We start from the raw sequence: 14,894 nt of genomic DNA on the forward strand, positions 1-14,894 counted from the left end.
CCAGCAGTGTATTTTCAGTATAATTTCATATGGGTCTACTCTGAACATCACTAAGTTCAGTGAAAGTTACTCTAGGGTAAGCATGAATAAGACTGTTGCCAATGGTTGTTTTATAGAAGCAGAACTTGGCATACACACAGATCCCCTGTAAATAAAGCAGTTTCTCCAAACCCTACCTAATTGTATTCCACAGTGTCCAACCCTCAAAGGCAAAGTTTCAGATGGGCAGAAGGTTCAAATGACATGGGGCTTAGAAAAATTTGGGTACCTGAAATTGTTTCCAGGGGAACACATTCATCCAAGTTAAACACTAGACAGAACTACAAGTGGAGAATATTCACTTCTAGAGATAGCACATTTCCCCCTCCCCATAAAGAAATAGGTCAGATCATAGGCAGATACTGAATTGCTTGAGTTAAATAACATAATTGATAGCCTTGCCTTATGATTGATTCACTTGTCTCAAAGTGAGAGATTTCAAATCAATTATTATTCACATCCTTTCAGTTTTGTTCTATTTTTTTTTTTTGCACATTGACCTAACAGAGACTGTCAAATGAATATTTCTGTTTTAGAGCAAATCAGTGCACTTTAATTTGTATTAATAATATAGGCTCCAACAATTAGGTGTTTGATCACTTTATTAGATCCTGTATACTGTACTCTTTAAGTAGCTCAGTACAATGCTAGTAACTCTGTGGAAGCAGTGCAGTTTTACTGTCACTAAAAATTACAAGATGCTACTGGCATGCTTTATACAAAAACTGCATGCAACACGGTTTTTTATAAAAAATGGATAATCTTTTTACTCATGAGTTTTATGCACAGTTAATTGTTTTAGGCCCTAAATAACTAATAATGTCATTCCACAATAGAACCTGAGAAGCTTAAATATCAAGTAACACTGTATTTAGGCAAACCAAATGGCACTGTTATCCACAAATAAACCTTGAGTTACTCAACAATATTACAGAATGGTAGAAAAATAAAACATTTTCACATATGCACTTGAAACACACTATAAAGTCCAAATCTGCAAAACATTTAGCACATAAATCACACTTGCTGCTTCTTCCTTCATATTAGTTTGAAATGATAAAGTAATAATGGTAATTTTTTTTAAAAATCACCCCAGACAATGTAATTATTTTAACAAACGCAGTCTGAGAAGCAACATTGTTAATGAGGATTAAAAAATACCCGGGCAGCATTCCTGGAACCAGCTACTTCTGTGTACTGAAACTATTGGCGATAAGGAAACCACTTATATGTAAAACCTTGTCATTTCAGAATTACAGTCAGGAAGTGAAAATTCAATACAGCAAAGATAAGAGAAATGCAACACAGACACATAGGCAAGCTGCTGCACTGCAATTTTGGGTTTGTTAGAGTCTTCCACACAACTTTGTTTGAACAGTTAAATTGTATTCATTTATGCACAGGAAATCCCACCCTCCAACAGTTTACACATGAAGCAGCATGCTCTAGACTAGAGGACTGATAGACTATGTATTCTGGCTTTATTGCTGCTTGACTGAACTGCTCCTAACAACTTAACTCCATTTCAGATTATGATCTGTACAATAGTCAAGACAATATTGGGTGCCTCTGGAAGCCACAATATTCTGCTTTAGAATTCATAGCCTATTTGGAATTCTGGCTTACTGAGACCAAAACAATCTAGTGGTATATACTATCCGATCATTACCATTCCAAGTAGACGGGTTAACCATAGGCTTCCCATCTCTAATCTGCTTATTGTGACATCCAGACATTACACTGGTTTATCTCTCCTCAAAAAACCCACAATCTTGAAGCAGAAGTCAAGAGCAAACTATGGTTTATATATGACTCTGGATTGTCAGAAGAGAGAGAGAAGCTAAAATTCTGGATTCAGATATCACAAGAAACATAATGACAGATGAAAGCCAATTGGGTAGCATCTCAACATGGCCAATGTGTGGCTTAAAATGAGTATGTATAATCTGTTTTATGATATTAAGCATTCACATTGCTGTATCCATCTTGCATATCTCTGAAAGCAGAGGTCACCACAAGATTGCTGGTACTTTTTTCACTGATTGGAATAAAATGCCTGCATATCATGGTATAGGAAGGTAGACTTAGCCTAAGGGTAGTATGTAACAGATGAGAATACATGAAATCTTATTAAATTGATTTTGGTGGAAATGGTGTAGCTTCTGTTCTTCCAGTATAAAAAGTGCTTTACAAAGATCATGTCTTTTGTTCTTGTGAAATTGGAAAACAGAGTACATAAAGTGAGAGCACCTTGCCCCAGGCCACCCACTGAGTGAACAGGGAACAGAACTTCTATCTTACTTGTCCATATTTCACATTTTGAAGGATGTATCACAGTCAAGGAAAGCAAACCTTGCACATCCCTTCTCTTTCTCCATTAACCCAAGTAGCTATGACACCACCATGCATTAATAAGAGCAACATCTCTCCTGTGAGATCCTGAAGATTCAGAAATCGCTAACTTCTCCCACCTCAGTTCTGCCTAGAAAATGAGGATGGATCATGGGTAAGGTTTTCTTTCTTTCCCTCCTCTCACTTCTAAGCACCTACCCCTGCAGCTCCCTTCCCGGATTAGGTTAAATCAGCACCAGCATTAGCTATAAGTAAGATTAAATGGGGCCCCTACTTAAGTGGGATGCTTAAACAAAGTCAGGTTATTTAATCATGACTAAGACATAGTTCCAAATATGCTGCTCACTAGATCACTCTCAAAATCAAAAAAAAGAATGGGTGTTTGCAGAAGTGATGAGATGGGATATTCTACCTAAAGATTACAGCCATAGTAGTGGTTTGTATCTAATAACTGAATTTCTGCATCTTCATTGTGCATCATGCCAAAGATTTGTTTGTGCCTGGTTAAAAATTAAGAGACTGTTCCCTGATTTGTACTACTCTTTGCTCAAATTTTCTACTATAATAATCATCATGTGCCATCAAGTCAGTTCTGACATATGGCAACCCTTTTCTGGGTAAAGAATACTCAGAAGAGGTTTATCATTTCCTTCTTTTGGGAATGCCCTGGGTCTGTGCAGCTTATTCAAAGCCACACAGGCTTGCACTTCTAGGAGGCACATTGGGGAATCAAATTCCCAGCCTTTGGCTCCATGACCAGATACCGAAATCACTGTGCTATCCAGCCAGCTAACTTTCTACTAGAGTGTGTATTTTTCCCTTCCCTCTTTTGTGTTTCTCTGCCCTTTTCTACAATCCTCGTACAGATTATCAATATCTAACACCTCAATAAACTGCAGGTTAAAGTGTCATATTCTGGTATACTGGTTAGAGTCTTTAAACTAAAACTGAGAAAACTCAGCTTCCAATCCTTATTTAAGGATCAAACCACATGAGATGCTCTGCTTACAGTTAGAAGTTGATAACACACTGGTTCTCTAGCCATTCCATCTGCATTCTATGTGTGATCAATCTGATTTATAAATGAAGGCCATGTTTACTTCCAGTGACCCATTGCAAAACAAGGAAGGCTGATTTTGAAAATTAGGAAGTGAGGAATCCTCATGCAATGACAAACAGACATCTCTGAGCACAACACAACATGCTACTTGAATAATCAGGTTTGATCGTGAGCAGAAAAACTTTCTAAGAGATTTGCTTATCAGCCTAACATACCTAATAGGGTTATTGTGATAACATAATGGAGGGAAAAGAACAATGCACACTGTCTTTATGTGTGGCTTATAAAAATAGAAAATAATTAATTTGAGCTAATCTCTGGATGCCAATAGCTCTGGGGAAGCTGGAATTTCCAGAGAAATGAAGATAAACGTTAAGAAATGTTCCTAAGGCACAAGAAAGAAAGAAAAAAACTGAGTTGAATTCTATGAAAGTACAGTTGGAAACCGAAGAACTAAACAAAAGTGCCATTTATTTCAGTGGTACTTCATTATCATGTTGGATACTGAGAAGTACTGTATTTCTGATTGTTAGAATAGTTAGCTGCAGGCAGAATATTATTCAAGAAGTTTTAACAAACTTATTTCCTACAAGAGTAGATAAAAGTCAATGATTTTTAAAAAAAATTAAATTGATTTAAATCACAATTTAAATTTTAAAAAATCATTTAAAAATTTAAATTATCAGAAAACCCAATTTTAAAAATTTAAATCACATTTTTTTTAAAAAAAAAACACATTGATTTTCATCCACCCTCCTAGGAACTAAGTAAGTTAAAGCTTCTTGAATAATATTTTGCCAAATTAAATGAATTTGATTAAATCAAGGCCACCCTGGTTTCTAGAATTTATAGGAAGGAAATCTTTCATGGAACCCTGCCCTGAATCCTGCGAGTTGTCTATTAAATGGAACATAAAATTTTATTAGAAATTATTGCATTCAAATGCTGTTTGAAGGCAACTGGCTGCATTTTTCTGATAGATTTAATGTCTAATAATATAATTTTAGGAAGATTGATAGAAGATGGGAGAAGGGCGATAAGTTACCTTGCAAAACACAGGTACTTCCCCCATCCCACCATTTGGTACTCTAGAGGCACAATGTTCAGTTTGGAAGTGAGGGACAATTTTGTATCCCCACCAAGTAGTACATTTCCTCAAATATACCTCAAAAGACTGCTATAAAGAAAAGCAAGCACACTTTATGCCAAAAAAATACTATAGGAATCAGTAACACACCATCAAAAGAAAATCTCAGACCCTGCTTTCTTGGGAACTCCACCATTTGCCAGTGCCAAGCCCGGATGAAAAAAGAGGGCAGTTAGGTGATGGACTAGCAATTCATCCCTGTAAAACTAAAAACTACTGTGGAATCAGCAAGAAGAATCTCAGGTATTTCTGGTCAACAAGCTTTCTTCAGAATCTAAAAGTAATGTTCTCTCCCTGGATTAGTTTTATACTCATGGTAATATTGCATGGAAGAACATGAGGCCTTTAGTATGGTCCATTCTGTAGCTTCATTGAATGGGATCTGAGAAACTGGCAGACTATTAGTAATATGCTATACTTGGTGGTGCACAGTATGGATTTTGCTTTTACTGTGATTGCCCTGCTTTGGATCAGATCATGTTTCTGGAATTCTCTGGAATTTTAGAAAACAATCCCTGTATTAGCACAGCTTTTTAAAAAAGATTGTGGAAGTTGTCCAATGCATGTTAATCATTGAAAAAGATTATATTCCTGGTAAAATCTTTAACCTGCCTTATACAAAAAGCTATTTATTCCTCTTGAGTTCCTGTGTATTTGCACATCTGCAGAGAGATATGCCATCACAGCACAGGTAGCCCCCTAATGTTGTAATTACAACAGATTTTTAAAAGTGCTTCCAACTGGGAGAATATCAAGTGTCACATCAGTCTAGCAAAAATGAGGATTCCACTGTATTTCTTTGCACAGGTGGTGTTTTCAGGTTTGCAATACATTGGGAGGACCAGAAGTGCCCAGATTAAGTTCCATCACCCAAAGAGGTTATTAGTGCTTTAAGTGGATAGTGCTCTTGACATTGGATTTAAGAATCTTCAAGAATCTTCGTGCAACAAACTCAATGGCTCACTTAATAGTGAAATACAAAGAAACATCCACAAACAGAAACCAGTTTCTACTGAAGAATCACATTCGCTGGGTTGAGACTCTAACACGTAAATAACTATTATATGCACAGGCATGTTGCACAAGCAGGGAGATTTTGCAAGGTCTGTATGCATGTACATGCATGTATGTGGAAGTTACTGTATTATAAGGTATGCAAAAAGTTTACATACCAACATCTATAAACTGCATGGACCAAGTACCAGGATGTAGTATAAAGTGCAAAATAGCTGGATGTGGAAATGTAGGAAAATAAAATAATTTGAGATGAAAAAGTTACAAAATCTGTTCTATAATTCTGCTCCAAATTCAATTCAATACTTAAGAAAGAAAGAAAGAAAGAAAGAAAGAAAGAAAGAAAGAAAGAAAGAAAGAAAGAAAGAAAGAAAGAAAGAAAGAAACAAACACCCTGGTTTATGAATGTGGGATTTCGTGCTTTTGTATCCAGTTCAAAACACCAGGTGTTTAGTGCAGCCAGATGTTGCTGCACAATATCATGCCTGTGCTGCCAGCAGGAAGAAAAATGCTAACCTTTTCATTGCAAAGGGCACCTGGATACTGAAAACATCAATGGCAGTAGTCAAAATGGTCTACACTGGATATCCTCTTGTGCTCATTACCATTCACAAAGTGACACACAGCAAGGGATAATCCCAGAAGCTGACTTTTTTAATCAGTTAACCACTTCTCACCCAAACACAAAGTAGTTAGGGCTATTTTTCAAGAAGTGTGAATGGTAGTTTGTCCTTCCTCATAGTTTTCTTCATCTGTTTCTTGCATTCATGAGGCACATATATGAAAAAAAAACCTCATTGTTGAAGATAACATTAATGCCAATTGCAGGGAGCGCAGAATCTTCTTAAGTCTGACCTTGAGACACATTTGAACTTTCACTTAAGGGAACATTGCTTCTATATGCACTTAGTGTATTATCTAGTTTGATCCTTAGGTGTCGGCAGAAGACACAAAAGAATGTTTACTGAAGATCATAAAACACACAGAGATTAGTACTGAAGAATTCAGTGGAAACACAATTAAACGTTTTGTCAGTGTGAAGATCCAAGGAGCGCTATCTGGGCATTCAATCCCACCCTGATTTTCTCACACAATTTCTTTTATGTAAGAAGGAGAATGAGCCACTCAGCAGCCTACCTAGTACCTCTATGGATATCATTGACATTTGAGGAGAATGCTTTCTACACACTGCAGGGTGGCCACATGAAAAGCAGAACAGAGCATCTTTAGTATTAGTGTGGGAATTTCAGCAACCATAATGTGTATGGCAAGCTAAAACTGATGAAACTCCCTCTTTCCTGCAACTGCTGAAGTTTCAGAAGTATTTTTCACATGGTCATATGTCTATGAGGAATACCTGAGCCAGGATATTTCTCTAGATGAGTCTCCTTCAAGCACTGCTTAGAGACCAGATGGTCAGTTCCCCGTACATGTACAGCAGGAATTCTGCTCCACATCATTCACCTCCAACAACCCCTCTTACCTCCCAACAATAGGAGTATGAGCCCCCCACATGGAAGTAGGGAAAAGTATCATTAGGGGATTTTCATAATCCAGTGTAAATCTTTTATATATCTAGATTAGGTGTGATTTTCCCCCACAATGAAAATTAACGGCAGTTTCTTTTTCTTCTGTTGAGAAAAAGAAGTAGAAGAAAGTAGGGAAAAATACCACAATTCTCTTGAAAAGCAGCTATTGTCATGCAAAGTGCCGTATGTTACAAGAAGAAAACCAAATTGAGGCTAAAAATAAACCAAATGCACATCTCTCTGTGTATACGAATATATTGTGAATTAGATATGTTTAGTCCTTTTTTATGTATTCGAAAAATGACACCAACTCTGAAACTAGACAATGATCTTAGCAAGACACTCAATGGTTGACTAGAAGTTACAATGGGTACCTAAGTAATGGCTCGGTTTATTATGGCCAGATATGTTTTTTAAAAGACCATGTCCCTTAAGAATAATATTAAAATATTTTAATGTCATTTGTTGATTTTATATGAGACATTCTATTATTCTTAATTAGTAAAGGATGGGCTTTACATAAAGACATCCAAAATAAATAGATGGGTAGTCTATATAAGGTACCCATTAGGGCCTACTGTACAGACATTTTAAAGTATGCAATTGTCATGAGAGAACAGCATCAACAGTCTCCATAATCAGCTTAGGCTTTGCCAAGTCCTAACAGCCTGTCTCATTTACGATTTTAGATTTCAGTGTATAATGAGCAGTACAGTTTTCCCATGCTTCCTGACACACGCTGAACATTTAATCCTGAAAGGGGTGATGGCTGCATACCACTACCATTTTGTCACAAACTGAGAGCCACTGTGCCAAGATGTCTCCTCTGAACATCCCACAGCAGATGACTCCGCATAAACCCAGATTTGAAAGAGAGAGAATATCATCAGTTTCAGTACATCAGCTGTAATCAAATAATAAATGTCAACAGACCAGCATTACCTCCTGGCCTTTGTCCTTACTAGATTTTACTAAAGGATTTGAGAGAAATCCCAACAACAAAAATCAGCATTCAAGGTTGCTATGGCCTGGTAGCTTACAAAAATGCATCTGGGAGACTACCAAATTCAATGGAGAACAACAAATTCAAGTTGTCCAACACACTTCAAGTTATTTAATCATTACACAAATCCAAAATCAAACTTGGATCAGCCGAGAATACTGCCAGCAACTTAAGTTTCTCTGTAAGTAAGAAGGCTAGACACTTTTCATTGAGACTAAGGAATATCTTTTCAATAAGAGCTAAACATTCCTGGAGCAGGTCTGCATTATCCCTGACTGGGGCTGTGCCCCACAGACTCTCCCTGCCCCAAGACCACAGCAGTGCAGAAAGAAGAAATAGTTTAGGAAATGGACAAGGACCTTACACAAAGGTTAGTCTTCTCTAGACACTCCTCAATGGTATGTTCTGATAAAGATAGCCTATGATCATTGCTCCTTTTCCCTTGGGATTGCTTTGTTCCTACCATATGCACAACTAGTCTCTAAGATGAATTAACCTTTCAGAAACTGCCCACTTTTTTTTCCTATTTAAACTGTACATTTACTTTCACACTGTCTTCCTGGGCTCAAAGAGCATGTTATACAGTGTAAGAAGCTCCACACAAATATAAGTTGTCCACTTGTTAGGTTTTCTCAAAAATGTGTGAAATGAGAGTGCCCTAAAGTGTTAAAATGATCAGTGGGGATCAGTGGGTGAGGAGAAAGTGTATGCTTGCCAACATTTTTGTTAAATAATAATTCACAAGCTTGTGTCTCCATTCTGTTTACACTCAGATAAAATACTGAGAGTCATATCCTCACTTTTGGACTGCACGTTGAGCTCACTTCTTCTTGAAGCTTTTCTGGTTGCTCTGGAGAGCCTTCTTCGAAATGTGTCTCCTGCCAAAAAATACAGAATAGGATCCACACAGCTGTTGAGACTCGCAAGTCCCCGAGTTACTTGGTAAGTGGCATAAACCCTGTTGTTAAAGGCACACATTTCTGGAGTCTGAAAATCCAGCCTGGCTCGTAGATTCAAGTTTTTCATCACATGAAAAGGAAGATAGGATACAGCAAAGACTGCCAACACTATAATAACCAGGTAAATTGATTTTCTTCTAAGTGGAGAATTGTCTAGATCTTTATAAATCAGTGCTTTAACTATTAATCCATAACAACCAAGGATCAGTATGAATGGGATGCAGAACAAGAAGACAGTGGTGCACATGCTGTAAATGAAGTAGCTTCTCAGATAATTATCTGACGTCGTGTCGTAGCATGCCATAGTTTTCACTTTCCTTACCTCTGTTCCGGAGTAGAAGAAAATAGGAGAGATCCCAATTACCACAATACCCCAGACCAGGGCACTGATATAAACTGCATTCTTTTTTTTCAGTCTCCCCAGGGATTTTAAAGGATAAACAACACCTGTATATCTGTGCACACTGATGCAAGTAAGAAACAAAATGCTTCCGTACAAATTGACATGGAAGATGAACCTCTGCAGCTTACACATGAAGTCTCCAAAGATCCAGTCAGTTTGATTGAAGTAATAGAAGATCAGTGCAGGAAGCGTCAGGACGTACAGGAAGTCAGCTAGTGCCAGGTTGAACATGTAAACAGAGATGCCACTCCAAGGCCTCATATGGAAGATAAACATCCAAATAGCCACACTGTTGCCCAGCAATCCAGTGATGAAGACTACAATGTAGACAGCAGGCAGATAATAAAACTGGAAGCCAGTTTTAGTCAATGAACATTTCCCAGGAACATTGCTGGTGACATTGCTAGCCAGCAAGTGAGTTTCAGTCATGTTCAGGACTGCCGACAGAAGGACTTCGGTCATTGTTATTCCAACTAAGTCATATAGATGGATCTAGAGCTCTGGAATCAGCAAGTGTCCCTGGGGAAACAAAGGAAGCGTCTAAGCTACAACAATGAAGACAAATAAATTGCAGAAATAGTGCCTTCACTAATATTTCTCATTTAGAGTCAATCCACACCATCAGCATGTCTACATACTGGTTGCATGGTTAAAAAAATAGATTACTTTTTCAGTTGCTGTAGACTCTCCAAGGAATCTTAGCCTATTCATCATTTCCCAACTATTGTACAAACAGTCCCATCCACACCATTACTTACAAATCCAGGTCCCTGCTGACTAGAATACCTCATTGTACCTGCATAGGGGGAGATGGAAGCATCTTGAACCTCTCTTTACTAACACGAGACAAGTTATTCCATTAAGTGGCACAAACGTGTTACCTATTGTGACTACACACCCCCTTAGCTCATGAGTTAAGACTACTGAGAATAGATGTGAAAAGAACAGATCCTTCTTTCATCTGCTTCTTGACCAGGATTTCCTCTTCTTATTTCTATATCACCATAAGTCTGTGTTAATCAGGTTGTGGGAGTAATTCCACCTATGGGCACAAGAAGACACTACATTCACAGGAATTTCGCGTTCCCCATTGCACTTTGGGGATTTTCAGCTGCCAATGTTTCATATACTGTATGTTTTTTTTTCTGTCAAAACTTTTTGTGGGATTTAGTAACATCAATTTATGAGGGATAATGAAGGCTGGCTTACCTGCTTCTGCAGTGAGTTCTGCATGTATCCCCATAAGACATCTTGGGGTAGGTATGCGCCTCCTCTAGGAGTGGGGTATTAAGATGGCAGCATGAACCCACAGGACAGGTTCAGACTCTGGTAGACCCAATGTCCTGTTGTACAAACACACCCAAACACAACCAGTTCACTTCAGCATCTGACCCAGTGCACTGGCCAACAGGTGTGTTAGCCAATAACTGGGTCCTATGCATGATACGCCTATTCACCACCGAACACTGTTCTTATAAGCCAAGGAACAATGTAGCCAATTTTATCCCACAGATAAGCAACATGGGTCCTTTTCTCCCTTCTTTTGCCATACCCTTAATTTCTGGGAGTGTTGAGTACTTCTGAGCATCCTGAGTCAACTTTGTGTGTTATTTTCTCTCTCTCATTCCTCTCTCCTCCTATTCTCTCACACAGACCAACAAGAAAACATGATGGCCAAAATCCTTTTGCTTACCACAGAAATTTGCACTAGAGTAGGCCTACTGAATTAGTGTTGACTTGGTAAGTCAATTTTTCTCTAAGTTCCATTGGTTCAATGGGGCTTAATCTACCTGTTACTTACTTCAGTGGAGTCAACTCACCAAATTCCCATTAATTCAATGGTCCTCTTTTACTGCAATTTACTATCCTAAGCAACAGGATTTTGACCACTGTAGCACCAAATCAAACATAATCACTCTACTCTCTGTCAAGGCACCTTGCAATGCCAGCTGACATCTTAAACTACTGTATAAACTTCACCTACAGAGTCTTGCACCAAGACCCACACATGGTGTGAAATGTCTTCAGGGAACAAGGCGGGTTCATTTCCTGAGTCAGCTCTTCTTGCACTGTGGATACTTCCCAATCTGGTTTGCCATCAACAAAGAGCCAGAATAAGGAAAATGACAGCAAAGGCCAAATGGGGATTGAAAGAGGGAGGGAGGAATTCAAAAAGGACAAGAAAGGGAAGATGTCTAGATATTTTAAAACCAAATATGAAACTGGGGTGAGCAGGCAGGCTGTTATGTAGTTAACTCTTCAAAATACTGTAGTATACAAAATGCCTTTGATGTATAGGGATTAAGCCTGCATCAATGACACTGGAAGCTTTTTCTTCCCTGCCCCCATGGCAATGTTTCTATTTCTAAGAAGATGCTGTTTCCTAGAACAAATTAACATCATCATGAATTGGACAGAACATCAGTAAAACTGGCTGCTTTCAATGTGGAGGCCTATTTTACCAAGGCAAATTATATATGCTGCTAAAAGTAGTTAATTAACAGTTTAAGATGTCTACCATTTAATAGAAACAACACACTGAAACAAGGCAGGGAAAGTGTGTGATGTCTTGCATCTTAACACATTTACAAGTGTTTCAATATAAATAGTTTCAAATAAAGGTTCGTATTTGTTTAGCTATAAACTGTAACTCATTCTAAGTGCACTTCATCTTATTTTCTTTCTTAAGGACCTAATAGGAGCCCTGGTAGAGCAACACAGTTTCAGGATATGCTTGGAGATATGAATGCAATAGCCTTCTCTGCAGTTACAGTTCAGCCACTACTCTTATTGAGGGGCATACTGTGTCTAAACCTAGGAGATGCAGATAGACAGCAATTATGATTAGTAGATTTAGCCACTGTTGTTCATCTATGGAATTGGTGGTCACCACAGTGAATTTGTCTCATCCTGCATAAGTGCCATTTTCTGCCCTCTCTTACTGGAGGGCTGTTCTGACTTTGGACGTGGGCATTCTAAACAATGGTGCTATGCTGCATCCAAAACAGTATCTAAGGCTTCTCTTGTCAATGCAATAATCCCCTTTCTACACTATGTTCCACATTTAACTTGCCTTGAATGATCAGCTATAACAGTCTCTCTTTGCATTCTTCATTATGTTATCAGAATATTACGTTTTCTACTTTTTAAGCCTCATATTTAGGTCTTTTATTTATCTGCTTTTCTGACTTTTTGTTGCTCAACCTCCGGATTGAGTATCTCAGCATGCAACCGCCTTGGGCTTTTGAAGAGGGCGAACTTTTTGAGATATTTATGCAGCAGATTAAACGAACATGGCATCCATCTATTTCTATCTAATTCCAAGGGACTTGGCTCAGTGGGACTTACATAAGTATTGACTTAACAAATCCTATTCTTTCATTGGGTCAACCCTAACAGGGACTAACAATTCAATAAAGACCACTGTTCTGTTTACATGCTTTTTTTAAAAAAAAAATAACTATGTAACTCTGAAAAACAGAGAGTGTAGTTTAGAAAGAGCAAGACCAGGAGGCAAAAGCAGGTAAAAGATGAGAGCGGGAAATAACAGGGTCACAGAAACGAGAAAGACAAGTGGAATGTGTAGCAGAATGAAGCAGAGATGCAAAGCAACTCAGTTCACATATATGCTTTCTTGTACCTCCTCCAGTAGCGTCCCCAAGGCGGAGATGGGAAAGGTTACTGCTTTGTATTACAGTTCTGAGTAACAGCTATAGGACCTAGCCAGTAATTCCAAAAAAGAAAGGAAGAAAGAAGACACAAACTACCACCACTGAAGGGTGGGCAGATCTTATTTGCCCGGGAAAAGCCAGTGGAACTTCTGGACTGTTATGAAATGCTGCCGCCTTACTCGCTTTTGAGAACTCACGTTGGAGCGCAGCAGTTACAGGACAGAGGAGTACAGAAATAAACCTGACTTGACTTGCCTCGCCTCCCTCCCACGGCCACCCCACTTCCTCGCCATCTCCACCGCCTTCTACTTCCGCACATCGAGGCGCTCGAACTCGGAAAGGGCAGCGATAACGTTACAAGACTGGCCCGACACCCGCTCCGCGTCTCCCTCCCGCCCCCCAGAAGGCACACGACGACACGGAAGTCTTCAGGGCGAGCCGGAGGTCGTCTTCCAGAACCTGTTTAGTCCCGGGAATATGGGCGGGCTGTCCCACAAGGACCGCCAGCCATGGATGGCCTCGGGGCATGTGCAGAGAGCACCGCCCTCCTCGCAAGAGACCGTCCGAGGCCCATTCCTCCCAGCTGCCTTTTGACTATACTGTACTGTTGTTGCGCGCTCAGCTGAGTATCCATTTCCCTTGAGCTGACCTTCTACTCCCAAGTAAACCTTAGCGAGAAAGAAAAGAGACCAAGGAGAGGTGGGTTCGTGCGTGCTGGGGTCTTAAGTTATCTATTCGATCCCCTGTTTATTTGGCCACCATGGTCTGAGGTTTCCTCCTCCCCCCCCCCCCCAAATCTTGGTATTTCGGGATGCCTCTGCCTCCTCCGTCCATCGCTCGACACCGAAACCTGGAGGGAAAGGATCCCCGGAGGATGATGAGGGAATGCCCCGCACGGAAGAAGAGGGGGGGAAGAGATCTGTGCCCCGTGGAGCATCTTGGCCACCTCCCAAGCCAGCCAGAGAAAGGGGACGCAAAAGGTGATCGATCGATCGCTAGACTGGCGAATCCACTGATCCCAGCGAGGGCTCGGTCTTTCGATCGGTTGGGGAAAAAAATTCTTACAAACACTGAGGCGAGGCGAGCAGGGACCCCGCGTCTCGTTTCGGTCGGCCAAGGCTAAAGGCTACCGCTCGTTTCTTCTCGGTGAAACTTTCCTGCGTGAGAGAGGCAGCGAAAGAGAAAGAGAGGGGAAAAAAGGGAGCCCGACTTACCTTCCGGAATGCCTCAGCTTGCTCGCGGGGAGCGGGCAACGCGGCGCCCTGCTGCTGCTGCTCTCGCCGCCGCCGCCGCTCCCGCCTCCACCTTCTCCATGCCGGGGTTCGCAGGGGAGCCTTCGCAAGGGGGGCCGAGGTGGTGGTGGCGGCGGCGGCGGCGGCGACGGCGGCGGCTGCCCGGAGGAAGTGCCCATTAACGCCCGGAGCCCGGAGCTTCGCGCGCCGCTCGCCGTCGCCACATGCCCACCGTGGGCGAGGCGGGCGAAATGCGTGCAGCCTGCCTCGCGCCGTTCCGCCGAGGCGGGCGAAGAAAGAGCGCCAGGGAGCCGAAAGAGGGAGCCCCGCCAGGGAGGCGGGAGGCGGGCGGCGGCGGCGAGGAGAGGGAGTGAGAGTGTGTGAGAGAGAGAGAGAGAAGGCAAGCAGCCCCCCTCAGGCAGCCTCGCAGACCGGAGCGGCTCTCTGGCTGCCTCCCGCCCTCGCGCGCCCCACGCCGCTCGCTT

The 14,894-nt window shown here is 40.8% G+C and overlaps 1 protein-coding gene across 2 annotated transcripts; it reads right to left on the reverse strand.

Annotated features, from left to right (window-relative positions):
- Positions 1–623: 623 nt before the first annotated feature.
- P2RY1 (purinergic receptor P2Y1) lies at positions 624–14,489 on the reverse strand. 2 transcript variants are annotated; one of them, XM_078389089.1, is made up of 3 exons: positions 14,392–14,478; positions 10,716–10,849; positions 624–10,025 (listed from the first exon to the last, which is right to left on the reverse strand). In XM_078389089.1, the coding sequence occupies exon 3, from the start codon at positions 9,966–9,968 to the stop codon at positions 8,883–8,885; it is 1,086 nt and encodes a 361-aa protein (XP_078245215.1). In that variant the 5' UTR covers positions 9,969–10,025; positions 10,716–10,849; positions 14,392–14,478; the 3' UTR covers positions 624–8,882. The 2 variants fall into 2 exon arrangements, with proteins under 2 accessions (XP_078245215.1, XP_020637582.1); XM_020781923.3 differs by lacking the exon at positions 10,716–10,849 and having other exon boundaries at positions 14,392–14,489.
- Between the last annotated feature and the right edge of the window lie 405 nt (positions 14,490–14,894).

Source organism: Pogona vitticeps, chromosome 3 (genome assembly GCF_051106095.1).
Source record: "Pogona vitticeps strain Pit_001003342236 chromosome 3, PviZW2.1, whole genome shotgun sequence".
Classification (NCBI taxonomy): Eukaryota; Metazoa; Chordata; class Lepidosauria; order Squamata; family Agamidae; genus Pogona; species Pogona vitticeps.